Source organism: Castor canadensis, chromosome 3 (assembly GCF_047511655.1).
Source record: "Castor canadensis chromosome 3, mCasCan1.hap1v2, whole genome shotgun sequence".
NCBI classification, from domain to species: domain Eukaryota; kingdom Metazoa; phylum Chordata; class Mammalia; order Rodentia; family Castoridae; genus Castor; species Castor canadensis.
In genome coordinates this window covers 27,823,514-27,839,492 of record NC_133388.1, presented here as the reverse complement: position 1 = coordinate 27,839,492, position 15,979 = coordinate 27,823,514, and the positions used below count along the sequence as shown (strand labels likewise).

The 15,979-nt window shown below is 34.6% G+C and overlaps 1 protein-coding gene across 37 annotated transcripts in view; it reads left to right on the top strand.

The window, feature by feature from the left end:
• Nrxn3 (neurexin 3) overlaps nucleotides 1–15,979 on the top strand; it is a 1,521,272-nt gene that overhangs the window by 1,501,488 nt on the left and 3,805 nt on the right. For 2 of the 37 annotated variants that reach the window (XM_074067440.1, XM_074067439.1), the window contains exon 22: nucleotides 8,208–8,723. The exons of 33 other annotated variants lie outside the window; for them this stretch is intronic. In XM_074067440.1, the coding sequence (XP_073923541.1) occupies nucleotides 8,208–8,317 (110 nt within the window). In that variant the 3' untranslated portion in view covers nucleotides 8,318–8,723. 2 more of the 37 variants (XR_012446073.1, XR_012446074.1) reach the window with 2 other exon arrangements.

The window sequence follows — 15,979 nt, the reverse complement described above, 5'->3', positions numbered from 1 at the left end:
ATTTTTTAAACTACAATTTATCGTGTATATTTAATGTTTACCAAGGATGTTATAATATATAACATATAAGTTACTATATAACATATATTTCTATATGAATGATTAATGAAACAAATCTGTCACCTTAGATAATTACCTATTTTTCATTTTATAACAAGAACAGTTATAATTTATTTAGGATCTGCTCTACTTTTAAGGCTAAATAATAATCTATTATATATATATGTACCAATTTCTTTATCCATTCATCTATCAATGAACACTTAGGTTAATTCTATATGTTGGCTATTGTGAATAATGCTGCCAGGAACACAGAAGTGTTTAGGATCATATAGTAATTCTATTTTTAATTTCCTTAGGAACTTTCATATTGTTTTCCACAATGGCTGCACCAATTCATGTTCATACCAAAAGTATACAAAAGTTCACTCTTCTCCACACCTTTGTCAATACTTGTTATCACTTATCTTTTTTAATAATTGCCATCCTAATGGGCTTGAGATGATATTACTTAGTGGTTTTGATTTGCATTTCCCTTATTATTAGTGGCATTGAGCCTCTTTGTTATTTTTATGGGTCATTTTTATGTCTTCTTTGGAGAAATGTCTATTCAGGTCCTTTGCCCATTTTTTTAAATCAAGTTGTAAGCTTTCTTACTATTAAATTGCACAAGTTCTTTATATATTTTGCAATATTAACCCCTTACAAATATGGCTTGCAAATATTTTTTAATCCTTGAGTTGACTTTTCATTTTGTTGATTATTTCTTTTGCCGTGTACATTTTATTACATTATAAAATTTTTAACATATAATTATTTTGGCTTCAATATGGGCAATGGATTTTAAGGAGTTAAAAGTGGAATTAGGAGATTAATTGGGAGATGATTGCAGAACCCAAGCAATGAATTATGGTGATTTATGCTACCTGCATATAACATTGAAGAAATGTGGACATGTTTGTCCACAAGAGAGGAATTCTTTGTGGCTTTCTTTTGGGATATCTAGCTGGATTTTGTTGATGGGATTTGTTTTGAGTACTTTGTTGCCAAGGTAAACTGAACAGGACCTCTTAGAGCATTGAGTGTGTGGAAGTGAGTTTAGGCAGGGACTCAAGTAAATGACTAATTTGGGGCTTGTAGACCTGAGTCAAACCTAAAAGATGACTAAAACCACAAGAGGTGCAAGTTTAGGAAGTGGCAAAATCAAAGTTCTCTTTCAGCTTTCTTTGATTCAAGGCACCTCTTAGATATTGAAGTAGAAATGTTGAGTAGGCAGATAGATATGGGAGTTGAATTTGTGAATGGAGTTTTGAACTAGAAAGCATCATCCTACAGATAGTATTTAAAGCTAAAAGGCAAGATCAGATCACCCAGAAAATTAAAAAAACATAGATGTATCAGTTATGTTTCTCATCACTATGACCAAATAGTGAGAAACACAATTTAAGGGAGAAAGGATTCATTTTGGCTCACAGTTTCAGAGATTTCAGGTCATAGTCCTTGGTTCTGCTAATTCTGGGCCCATGGTGAGGCAGAACATCATGGTGGTGGGAACATATGGAGGAAGAAGTTGTTCACCTAATCAGGGACACAAAACAAAGGGGGAAGAAGGGACTGGAGCCCAGGTGTAACCTTCAAAGCCATGCCCCAGTGACCTACTTCCTCCAACTAGGCTCCACCTCTTAAAGTTTCCAGAACCTCCCAAAAGAGTGCCACTAGCCTGGAACCAAGAATTTAACAAATGAGCCTGTGGGGAACATTTCATATTTAAACCTTAACACTAGGGTCAAGTCTGGGACTAGTCAAGCCCAGGATAGGAGAAAGAAATTTGGGACAATGTTATGCTATGCAAGCTACAGAAATAAAATGTTATAGACTGAACCTTCATTTCTGACTGTCAGGTGACCTTTTATATTGATATAATAAGTATTTCATATTACCTATAATGATATTACAAGGATCTAATAGTTTGCAACTACTAATGAATATGTATACATAATCCCTAAAATCCACACAACATTAAAGCTAAGGACATGGGAGCAGTTGCTAAGTTCACATAGTGAGCCTTTTTTTACATTGCTTTTTCTCTGTTTCACTTTATGAGATATTTCTTGATTAAAGAAATAAGTACCAGGAAGTATACTTTTTTGAAACTCCCCCCTGAAACAGAGCTCCAAATGTTGCCAAGCTGTTCTATTTCTGTAGTTCATTTCAACAAAATACATACTGATGTCTATGCTGTGCCCTGCTCTATGCTAGACAGATTAAAAAACACAAAATAAGCATAAAGATTTGACCTGTTCATGAAGAAGCTTATAATTACCCTGGGAAAAGAAAAGCTTACTTATACTAATACCTGATTAGCATTAAAACAAAATGAAAAGAAGAATATTAATTCCTGGCAATTTCTAAAATGGATTTTTTGCTTTTGTGTATCGTACCCAGTATTAACCCTTTTGGGAGAAAAGATCTAAAATCCTACTCTGACCCTTCGATCCCTCATGTTCTCATTTTGCTCTATGGTGTTGATGTCTGTTGGGATGTGCTTCCAAGGGATTTGATGAGATTTCCTCCTTTGTTGTTATCCCCGTTCATCTCTTTAGTAGCACCAAGTGTGCTGAGCTCTAGACTATGACTAATAACATCTTCTTGTATTTGAATTGAATATTTTATAATTTCCAAAGTAATTTAACATGTGTTATCTACAAATATGTGAGTCAGGGAAACATGATTCTTTATGATTTTATAAATAATGGAAAGTGAGGCTCCGGCATTTGGGGTGGGAGACAAGTGACTTGTCTCAATTCACACAGTTGGACATATACAGGACAGGAGTTCACCAGTAGGTCTGTTCCTTTATCACACAATGAATATATTCTTATGGAAACATATCTATATAAGAATTTATCAGAGCTTAGCTCTACTCTACAAAAGATTGAAATAAAGTAATTATAAATTACTTGCAAAAAAACAAAAAAGTCACCATTAAAAGATGAATGAATCAAGCATTAATGAATGGGGTAGATACAAGAGTTGGAAAGAAGTAGTAATAAGAGCTGTAGTAGCCAGAATTTGAGATTGAGGTCTGTGTTATTCTTGTTCGTTTGATGCTGAAGTAGATATTCCAAGGATCACACTTGGAATAACACTGATCTTCATTATCTGGGACTTGGCCTTTTGGTGAATATGAAACCCTTATCTTGCAACTAACAGATATTGAAGACAATAGTAACAAACATGTGAATAGCCCATTAGAGCTTATAAGCACCATTACATTTGAAATTTCATTAGTTCCACAAACCTATGCTATGAGGTAGGTTAACTGACCAAACATTATAATCCATATAGCACACATGAAGAAATAAACTCAGAGTGATGAACCAATTTGTTCAATGTCTTAACAAGCTATTTTGCAGTACAACCAAGCTTGAAACCAAGATCTCCTGACTAAAGTTTCCATCCCCTGTAGGAGGTTTCAGGCATAAGGTGAGCAATTGTAGTGACAGACTTTAATACCTTTATGGAAATTATAGGCTAGTGTGGGAGTGAAAATTAATCAATTAAATGTATTAGTTTATTCACCCATTTATTCATTCAATAAACAGTTGAATGATTATTAGTATTTTAGTTGGTAGGAAAAATAAAGGTAAGCAAGACATTATCTTTGTTCTAAAGTTATTTAAGATATAATTGAGATAAATTAAATATATACTAGAAGTACTTTTATAGAGAAGAAAACAAATATAGTGGTATGTTTAGTCAGTAGAAGTCTGTACAGGATACAGTGAAGTCATAAAGAATGGAGACAGTGGGATAGAATTATGGACACAAGTTAAAGCTTATGTGAATGTAGTAAACAAAGCCAGCCATTAATTTAAAGCCCTCCTGTTTACTGTCTTACCATTTTTTAAATGCAATACTGCCTTTTCTTAATGTTTTATCCATTGTTATCTACCTTCTTAAGTTGGAAAATGATTACAAATTGAGCAAGGAGATCATTAGTACAAAAATACAGATCTAAATATTGGGTTTGATGTTATACTGGACTTTCTTTGTCATCTTGGAAGTTTGATTTTTGTACCTGCTCCTATCTACTGTAATTTGGCACAGAAACTGAAAATTTTAATTGGGAAATTTTTGTTCAGCATTAAAAAATTATTAAATACTGTTTTTAGAAACAATTACCATGTATAAAGCACCTTCACCCCTTCTCTGACCACTGCTGTGCCTGAGGAGAAGTTGAGAGCACTCAAAGTACAGGCAAGGCTCATTTTCTAACACAGATGATAGCTATCCACATTCCTAGGAGTCCACACCAATTCAGGATCAATATTTTCATTCTAAGACAACCTGTGATTCAGAACTGAGCCACCAATTCTACCAGAAGAATCTCTCCCTTCACCCATGTACACACAAAACCACACTCAATGAAATGCTTTCTTTTCCATGTATCTCATTGGAGAGACAGACATGAAGGCATTCTTTAAATATCTGTGCCAAAATCATGAAAATCCTCATAGGTACTTATTCTCCCATATCTTTTCTCAGCCCTTCTCTCTATATTTTTAATTCATTATATGCTAATGACATACAGGGGTTTATTGTGATAATCCCATACATGTGTACAATGTACCTTGAATAAATTCGCCACCTCCATTATATTCCCATTCCCTCCTCCTCCTTCCCCACCTCTTTCAAACAATATTTGGTGAATTACATTATTTTTATTTTTAAATTTTTCCTTGGTGTTGTACACAAACTCTTGAAATGGTTTCCTCTTCCTTCCTCTCTCCAATATTTTCCATGAGAAACTTAAAGTACTTAATAAAATGGAAATTAATTCATGTGGGTCTTCCTCCTGCATTTTATCTGTACACATTAAAGATAGTCTTCAGGGAGATTGGGCTTACAACTTGAGCTACTTGAGGATACCTTTGGGCTTCTCAGGCTCAACCTCAAGCTGTTTAGGAAGTTATTTCATCAAAAGTGAACTATCATTAGTGAATTCTGACCAGAGCAATTCCATCTTGCTATATGTGTTATTTATAAATGTTAGGTTTCACATTTAGATGGGACTATAAGGTCATGATGAGATAAAATGGTAACATCAAAATATGCTGTTTCAAATCAAATTACCATATTCTTTGTTCTCAAGGGCAAATATACTCCAAACACATTCTTAATATTCAGTAGAGCCGTAAATACATAACCATGCACTTAAAGATAATAAAAACCCAGCGTAGTTAGGTAATGAAAGATAAAGATGAAGCTGTGACATGTTCATAAACTATTAGCAATTTGATTTTATATCTTTCATTAGAGACCAAAGCAGCTTTGGAGGTGTAAACTATATTGTAAAATTGGATGTGTACTATGGCCAGGTTGTATTGGCTTCGTTTGATGCTATAGCTTCCATGAATTTAAAAAATAGATGCGTTATTTTATTTGCAAAGTGACAACCCTAAATTTTAGCATGTTCAATTGCTTAAACCAGTGATTTCCAGAATGTAAATGCGCTCTTCTTTGTAAGAGTTTTAAAACAGGCAATTTTGAAATAGGCAAATTACTCAGTAGAAACATTGAGAGACCCAAATTACTGATATATTTTCCTCAAAACACCTCTCATTATCCAGCAGTATGAATGCATCGGAAATATCTTCTTTAAGTCTCACACTTAGACCAATTATGTTTCCTGCTTTCAATAGTCACCTATGAAACAAAAGCCATCCCATATGAATATTGTCCAAATGAACTTCATTGTACAGAAGTCATTTGATGGTTATGATACCACCTGAGGATTCATAAGATTTCATACAACAAAATTCAGTGTTGAAAATATCATTAGTCAAAAAATCAATTAAATGGCAACAAGGGTTTTTTCTTTTCTTATATTATTGGGATTTTCTTTCCACCTCCTAAAACTTTCCAGCTGCACTTTGTGAAGTTCCCAGAATAATGATTAACACTGAACCAGAGACTAAAAATCTTGGTACGGACTGACCCATGGGGACACATTACTGCAATTATTTTTAAATAAAATAATAAAAGGGGCGTCTCATAGGGGCCAGAAGTTGGACTTATTCTCAAAATTCATTTTATTTGTTCAAGTTACCCAAAAGTGTTCTTATGAATGGTTGGAATTGGCTCTTAGAATCAAGTGCTCTCAAGTGTCTTGCCTTTGTGGTTTGCCTACCCGGGTTTCCCAGTCCTTGGTTGAACATTAATGTTCTCACAGGGATATAACTTTGAGTATAACTCTAATGATCTTTTCCAGTAGAAGCTGAGGCCATTTCTAAAAACTCCTTTCTTATGTGCTTTCTCCAGTATCTTCCTCTTAATGTACACAAACACCACACACACACACACTCTCTATCTCTCTCCCCTCTCCCTCTCTCTCTCTCCACACACACACAAACACACATTTGTACTCTTCTCAGTATAGATTAGACATAACATTTTGCCTCTCAAATTATTTAAATTATTTTGTAGAAGACTGTCACAGTTTCCCCCAATGTACCTCAAAAAACCATATTCATTTTATTATTATCTTATAATTTATAGATACTAATACTGTTCTATTTGGAGAAGAGAGAAGTTTGACACTATTACTACAATAGTATTAATTATTCTTCTGTTCATTAGGATATTTTAACACCTCCTGTCATCCATTGTATTCTGTCAGTTTGACAAAACCAAGAATACTCATATGAAGCAATTTTAACTATAATCCCAGTGTGCCTTACAAAATATGCCTGCTCACGCTCTGAATGAATATGAAGTAAGTTCTCCAAAGCACAACTCATCAAGACATATATATTTTTACCTCAATTCCTGAAAATACAGGCTTTATTTCAATTACACATTCTCTCTCTCTCTCTCTCTCTCTCTCTCTCTCTCTCACACACACACACACACACACACACACACACACACACACTTTCAACTGGCATGAAACTTTGGGATGTCCTTCACTCCTACTGGAAAGGCATGAAATGAAACATAGTATCTTCTTCCTACCCCCAAATTGGTTTTGTCTTGCTGACCTCTCCCTAATCCTAGTTTGCTGTTCTGTTTTCCCATTTTCCCTAAATGCAACTTACTTTAATCATGTGTTAACTTGATTAACATTCCTAAAGTTAAAGGATAATGAATGATAACCCATTTGTCAGTCTAGCCACTTTCTTCTCTTTTAAATGTCTACTTAGGACGTACATCCAGACTGCACGCCCTTTTTATTTTTTTAAAGAAGCAAAACCAAAATACACATTTTTTAAAGAAAATGCATAAGTTACTTTCAGTTTTGGCTATCACAAAAAGGGGAATAAATAACTCTGAAAAAAAAAAGAAAAAAAAAAAACAAACAAAAGTGTCCCCTGACTGCTCTGTCTGTGCCTTTTCAGCGTGTGCATCTGGTTGTTCATCTCTGAAAGTGTGTGAAATATTTTTTTCTTTACTTTTTTTGTTATTTTTCCCTTCTTGTTTGGGAGTTAAGTACATTTTGTATTATATCTATCTATATCTATATCTATATAAATGTATTTCTTTTTTAATTGCTAGATCTTTATCTTTAGATTTGATTGTATCCAAAGTTATATGAAAAAGAGTTATGAATTGTTTTCTGCAGTTTTTCCCCATTCCCTCTTTAACTGTGGAACAACTTCAGCTGCAGAATCCCCATATCCACATCTTTCCGATTCACCAGTCTTATTGCTAAGAGTGCCTCACTGTTGCACAACAGGGGTCGTGCAGGGAAGCTGGGTATATCATTCAGAACATACCATTTCTATACAGAGGAGTAATTAGCAACCCAGTGTGTGGGTCCCTACACAGCACTGCTTTTCAGTGGCCTCGGTGGATCTCTAAACCCCAACCGAAGATGGGGCTGTGTGGCTACAGATGAAGTTGTTCAACTTGAATGCATAAATCTAGTCTCCTTGTTTTTGCTTTTAACCTTTTGATCATAATTATTGCTATTATTATTATTTCATGTACTTTGGCTATTTTGAGTAGGAAGAAAAGTTTAACTGTTTTTATTATTTGAAAATCTTATAATGAAACTGTAATTATCTTTTGGAGTAATTGCATGTTGAAGAAGTTGCAGCTTAGGGTGTGTGAGATTGTCAGTGTTAGAGTTCTGTTCTTTATTTCCGTAGATGGGCATGTGTAGGCTCATTTGTTTTTGTATATTGCCCATCCCTTCCTTACAGCCAGAAGCTCTAATGCAGCTAGATCACTCCGTGCTGCCCATACATGGACATGGCGACTCACTTACACATTTACTCCCATCATCTTCATCTCCTGTGTAGTGCACTCGTGATACAACCTCCCCTTTCCGCATCCTTCCTTCCCATACACCCCTTTCTTTAGCATTGTTAAAATTTATGTGCTGTCATCCATTCCCTTAAATTAAAAAGTCTCAAATTTGTCAAAAAGACAAAGATATTAAATATATATCTGAAAACTTCCAATGCAGAAATTCATTCTGAACCCTGTAGATTCACAGATTTTTTTTTAAAGGCAAATTATAAAAGTAAAAAAGTTTTTTTTTTAAATTTTTTAATCATAGCAATTATTTTAAATTCAAATCAATGCCCTCCTAAGCCCCCCAAAGTAAAAAATTTATTAAAGTGCAGATTTTTTTTTTCTTTTCATGTTATGTGGTGTGGATGTATGTGTTGTTGCCTCCCTGTACCATCCTCTGTTGTAAATTATTACATTTGAAAAATTAGACATTTTGCTCAAACGTTTTTAAGAAATGACAACAAAAAAGCAAGTTACAAGAATGTGGCAATTCTATTTGTCCAAGTGCATTCTTACACAACTTTCTTTTGTAAATTTTTCTTTCATGCCAAAAAACATGCGGGCAATTTGTTGATGTAAGTTGACTATAAATTAATATGGTATGCTTTTCTTTTTTAATTTATTTTACCTATGTGGAAATTATTTCCTTTTTTTTTCTCTGAAACAGCCTTCAGTTTTTTTTTTATTTGCTTTTGCTTTCCTTTATGTTTTTATCTTGTGAATGCCTTGTTGATGTTATTTGCTCTCCTTCCACTTAGTTTACTTTGTGTATGAAGTTGATTTTATTTTCTACTATATGGTTTTAAAAATTATATTAAATATTTTATTTGTGTCTATTTGCTTAATTTTCACTGTTCTGTTTTGTGTGCTGAATTGCTTCTAATAATCAATGTGAATTCTATTCTTAGTAGAAGAAGTTGAATACATAATCCTTACTATAGGTTACCTAGCATCATTACCTAGACCTTTTTTTAAACCACCAACTTTAAAACCTTGGTAATATGGGTTGCTGTACAGTGGAATATTAAAATTGGTTAGAGCATATGGGGGGAGGCCTGTACTCCAGGAAAAAAATCATAAGTTTGTGTTAGCTCCAAGCAGTATCAGTGGTAATTTCATCCTTAATTGAATTCCTTAGGAAATATCCAGGAAAATAAGTCTTTATTGTATTTTCTTTCAGGAAAAGAAAAATAAGGTACTCTCAAGTGACTATGGTAGAGTTTGGTGATCCAGGATTATGCTATCATCATCAGCACAGGCTACAAAACCAGTTTTACTGAGAATAAAGACATCAAGAATGCCAGGGTTTTAGGGTGTGGCACTATGATATTGATGCTTTGTAATATATAGAACGAACTTACAGCAAAAGCATGCACGCACGCACACACACACACCCCTAGAGAGAGAAAGCACAAATTCTCTCTCTCTTCTCTCTGTCTCTTTCACTCTCTCTCTCTCCTTCTGTTTCCTCTTTCCTCCCTCATTTCTATTTGTCCCTCTCCTTTTCCCTTTCTATTAACAGTTACCATTTCCTGCAAGGATTTACTCAGGTAAGCTTTAAAAGGATCTCAAGATTATATCCAGAAGACACATGATTTTCATATCTAAACTTTTATTTAGAAAATATCTCAGGTAGGTACCATAATTGTGTGTAACTCTAGGATGAAATTACTCCTTGACCTTAAGGTATTTGGATCAATGCTTCCATATGAACTTCAGGAAATATAACATCGGTAAGAAGCACTGTACAATGTTTTTATTTTTATTTATTTTTGTGGTACTAGAGTTTGAACTCAGGGCTTTGCACTTGCTAGGCAGGTGCTCTACCATTTGAGCCACATCTCCAGCCCTTTTTGCTTTGGTTATTTTTTGGAGAGGGTCTCAGGTTTTTGCCTGGGGCCAGCCTCAAACCATAATCTTCATACCTGTGCCTCCCAAGTGGCTGTAGTTATAGGCATTTGCCCCAGCCTGTTTTTTGAGGTGGAAGTTTACTGTCTTTTTGCCCTGGTTGGCCTCAAAACTCCATCCTCACAATCTCACCTCCTGAATAGTTGAGATTACAAATGTGAGACATCACGCTTGGCAAACAGTGTTTTTAATAAAGAAGTTACTTGTTGCATTTTAATTTTAGATATCAGTGTTATCTGACATTATTATAAAACTATCAAAGTGAATGGTAGATACTAGATATACTAGATATGTTTCCAACCTGATAGCTTTAAGGAACGGACTTCCTCTACCTCAGTTCATATGATTTTGTGTTGTTTGGCATGTTGGATAACACTTCAGGCTTAAGAATTTCCTAAAAAGGATGTTAATTTACCTAGTTGTATTAATAGCTTGTATTTCTGTTGAAGAAGTTATCCAGAGGTCAATTTAATACAAGGCCCAATCATTTTTTTCCAAAAATACAAGATCTATGACTGATTTCAAATCATCCCACAAACTCTGCTCAAAATTTTCTCAGTAATCCAGATTCCATATAATCATACCTTCATCTTAAAATGAGGCCATTTACATAAAAATGACAGAAAAAAATTGATCAATGATTTAAATTTTATGAGTCAAAAACAATAATAGAAGTAACAATACTAGTAACTAACACTTCTGATTAACAGTTTATATCATGCTAAATACTTAATATGCAATGATTTGAGGTAGGCTATATTATTTTGTTATTCCCATGTAACTATATATCCCATATGGTAATAGTCATGACTGGTAAACAGAGTTCTGATGCTAACCAGAGTCTGATTTCAGAGGCAACAAATCAAAAACCCCACTTGGCATCCCATTTACAATTTATAATTTTATGAAGGGGATGCAACTCACCTTTCTGGATGTATGTTAAAAAACAGAATTTGTAGCCTTGAAGAATCAAACACATTTCAGAAAAACCATTTACTTTGGTCAAGGGGGAGTTCTACAAAGAAATTCTCATCATAATAAAATGTAGGTTAAGCCCCTTTGAGACATTTGAGTTCTTCTGGTATATTTTCCCCAAGCACTGGTCATGTTTATCCCGTATTTTTTTTTTTTTTCTGAAAGTGAAAAGAAATTTCACCATTATAAGTTTCAGCATGATTGTGTGCTACAAGTATTCACTTCTATGGCACCAAATAACTAAAGGAATATCTTTGAGTGACTAATTTAGTAGGGGAAAGAATGGTTTCTCCCCATTATATCTGACTTTCCAAGCAAGGAATTAGAATGATGCAAATAAAGGGTGAGGTAAAGAGCCCAAATAGACACAACAGAAATTTAAGGAACTGGGGCATGGTGTCCTCTCCAGAGTTCCACTGTTCAGTGTCATTGTTTATGTATTTTTGTAACTTCTCAGACTTGACTATCTCCAGAGAGGAGGCAAAGGCTGGAGCTACATCTAGACTACATGTTGGTCTTTTTTTTTTTTTTTTAAGGTGACCCACTGCATTCACCATCACCCTCAATATCCTCACAGTTCAGAAGAGTTCTGCTAAATTTTTAATACACTCTCTTTTTCAATTGCAGAGAGCCCCTTTTGCTAGATATCAGTCCTAGAGGCATGAATTATATATCTATAAATATACTGATAAAGCAAAAAAGCAGAGCAGCCTTCAGGGCTAAAATAGACCTTTTATATCCCTAGTGATCGCTCTAGTTTAAAGAAAAGCACAACCTTGTCAAAAATTGTATATATTCCTAATTTTAAAATGTCATCTTTAAGGAATACAAATAGTTCTTATTCTAACCTAAAGAAAAAGTCTGAGAATGGCATAGGAAATTAGGATTTTGATGTATTCCAGGTTCTGTATCACTCTGCTTGTAACCCTTTAGACTTTAGGTTCATTGATTCTGTGAACACTTTCATAAGCTTAGATAGATGGTTGATCACTGACTCCATAGTCTTTGAGTAGTGAAGAATAATTATTATTGACTGCAGCAACATCTCCAAGTGTAGTCAGATTGGATTACACAAATAAACAAGAAGTCTTAAATAGTCTCCTACAGACTAAGTCATTTCTATTAAGGACCTAATCATGCAAGAAATACATCTCCCATATCCCATCTCAAATGACATGTGCTTTGACCCTCAGTATGCTTGTCATGGAGGATTGGTCCCTGGAACCCTTCAGATATCAACATGTACCTTAAGTGCCTTATAGAAAAGGACATGTGGTAAGTCAGGTGCAATGGTGTGCACCTAATGTCCCAGAAGGAGGAACACTTTAGCTCAGGAGTTTGAAGTCTAGACAACATAGCCAGCCCTAACTGAAAGAAGGAAGGAAGGAAGGAAGGAAGGAAGGAAGGAAGGAAGGAAGGAAGGAAGGAAGGAAGGAAGGAAGGAAGGAAGGAAGGGAAAAGAAAACATAAAAAGGGGTAGCACATATATGGAAAGGTCACGCCAAAACCCCCTGTACCACTATTATATACTAATAAAAATGTTAATAAAAAGAGAAAAAAATTTTAAAGCATAGTGTTTATATAGAAACTATGCACATCCCTCTTATTCTTTAAATCTTTTCTAGATTATTTACAATACCTCATGCAATGTAAGTGTTGTGTCAATACTTGTTACATTGTGTTGTTTAAATAATGGTAAGAAAACAAAATCTGTACATGTTCAGTACAGATGCATTTTGCATTATTTTTGCTGTTTTCTATCCTCAGTTGCTTCAATCTTTGGATGTCAAATCCACAGATAGAGAGGGCTGACTATATATACCCTATAATCACCTTAAATCTAAAATATAGAATTTAATGTTAAAATTAATTATATACTTCAACTCATACACCTGTCTCAGGCAGTTTTTATATTTACAGTTATATAAAATTTTCCACCTATTGTAATATAATCCCTATTTTGGAATAACGATCCCTTGCATCCCAGGCAACTTCATTTTGAACTTCAGGAACTCTTCCAATTCCTTGAGATACTAATAAAGGAGAGGAATAAAAGCTTCTACAATTTCAGCGATTAAAGACCAGCATAATTTGGGCTCAAATTTTCCCAACAGAGGGCATCATTTATCATTTTTTATAACTATTGCCAGGATTAATAAAATGAAGTAAAAGATGAGTAGTTTTGACAGAGTTTAGTATATAAACATGGAATAGCATAACTATCATTTCAGTCTTATCTCAGTTTAAGGCTTATGAGCCCTTTAGAAGCTCTTTATAAATCAGCAAGCTTCAGAACACTCTTTCTATACTACTGAGAAACAGGCGGTTTTCACTTTGTTTATAAATGCAGAGAGATGCTTGCATTGGGCTGTTGAATGAGAAGGGAATAGAAAAAGGGAAATGGGGTGATTCAACTGCAGATTAAGCAAAGACATTGTGAGGCTTTAGCTAGGCTTGAAAAGAGAGGAAACAAACCTAAATTTAAAACAATAAGCATATTTAAGACTCCAGTTGGGTGTTACAGATGGTTCACTAAAATTGCAAATGAATCATGTAATCATGTAGATAGTCACTTAAAAGGACAGTCACTTCTATCCAACAGTTTACATTTATATTTAAATTATTTGTACCAGGCCTTTGCCTCCCAATAAATCATTTATTCCTTGTCCTTTAATCTAGTTTCCTCTGTGCTGATTCTACTTAGGATATATTTTTGTTGTTGATATAAAGAACAAATGACTGAGTTTTTAATGCCAGGAAAGAACCCACATGCTAAACCTTTGTTGTAGTTAAGCTAGATTTTAAAAAGTCCTATCTTGTTAAAGGAAGTAAAAGCATACCTAAGAAATCTCTGGGGAACCCTTAGACAGAATGCATTGGCCTTCACTTCTCTCTCATTGCTGCTCACCTGTTTCTCAAACTCTGCCCTCATCCATATTTCACTTTAAACATACCACTTGTTGCCCCTCTACCAGAAGCATAAAGAAAAAGCTTGTTTAGGGTTAGTTTTAGGACAAGTTTACCTTTAGGGAACTGTGCTCCAAATCCCATTTATAAAAACTAGCAAAAGTTTGTAAATTATGCATTAACTAAGTTGCAAGGTATATGAATTATAAATGTTGACCATGTTAAAAAAAAAAAAGGGGATGCCACTCAAGTAAAGAAAGTCCAGTACTCTGGAAAATCTGCAAAGATCATTTTGCTCAATTGTTTCAAACTCTGGGCAATAGAATAGAAGCTTGGGTTTAGAGCACACCACAGACCATCTTGAGATTCTCAGAAAGGTTCTTGTTTTACTTCCCCATGTATAATATGCTCATCACACAGGGTAGAGATAACAGTACAACTCTCTGTGGTCCTTTCCTTTCCAAATGAGACACACGAAAGATTATCATCTTTCACCCTGACTCAGTTTCTTCCTGAGCTCCACAATGTTTTTGGCAAGACAGGGAGGTCATGAAAGCTTCTGATGTGTGTGAGAACAGCTGTTCTCAGGTGCAGTAACTTTCTCTTCAGGAGGCCTTTCTCTTAGTACACCTGAAACATGGACAATTTAGATGCAGTTTTTCTAACTGAACCATAGGAAATGTTCAAAGATCTATAGTGTAATATGCTGAGTGGGAGAGTTCTAAAATCAATCTTTATAAGAAGAAACCTGGAGGACTGTGTAAGCTTAAAGGTTTGTCTCTTTGGAAGGTCCCTAGCACTCTGCAGTAGTGAGCCACTGCAAGTCCTTGTCTAGGTTTGTCACCAGCACCTCAACAACAGTCAGGTCTTTTAACAGACACTCAAACACAGGTCATTCCTTCACAGCAAAATAATTAATTACCAAGGGGAGAACACATAAGGCCATTATACCAGTTAAGAGCTAATGACACAGCTCAGAAAAAAGGCTTTCAACAATATCATATTAACATCAACTTCCTTCATGGAGAGCAAAGCATTATGTCATTCATGGTAGAAAATTGTTTTCTAAGTTATAGTTGAAATAAATTTTTCTGGAATACATTCAGTGGAGAAATGTTAACTGTGACTTCTTGAGATTTTTCCTCTGCCTGAAAAATGCCGTTGTACAGTGACACAAGAGACCTTGATTATCTTGCTGATATAGGTGAGCATCCCTTAAAGAATATTTGTGATGCCTGTGATGTGCAAGGCACTCTGATGTAATGAACGATTCTGAATTTTATTTCCTTTGTCCACATGTTTATAAGTGCAATGAGAATCTGTGGATAATCCACTACGTTTTTTGCCTCTCTAGTAAAGAGTCACTGATTTAAATTTCGCTTTGCTAAGTCAACATTTCTGAATCTAAAAGTAAATTCCCCACAAGTCATGGATATCTAGGGCTGAATATTTTTAAAATCTAGCATCTAGCTCAGCATATATTGCATTTAACATAAAAGTAATACATAAACACATTTTAGATTAATGCAAGGGAAGTTGTTACTTAATAGAAAGGGAAATTTCTAGAAAAACATAGTCAATGGGGTTGTTAAATGAGCATTTTAAATCTTTTGTCAGCCCTGGTCACTTAATTTATGGTAAATGAAGATTGCAATTAAGAAGTATCTAATACGCCCATGAAATAGATGTGTAATAAACTTTGTGTATTCCTTCTCTTGCTTAAAAAAAGAAGTATAAAATGAAAGGTAATACGTTAAAATACTAAAAAGTCTTTTATGTTCTTTGATCTTGATCTTAGTCTCAATAACGTGGAGAATAGGTCATTTTCATCTTCATGAAAGCAAGTAAGTAGGAACCCAAGAAGGCGATACAGAAATGTTACATTCAC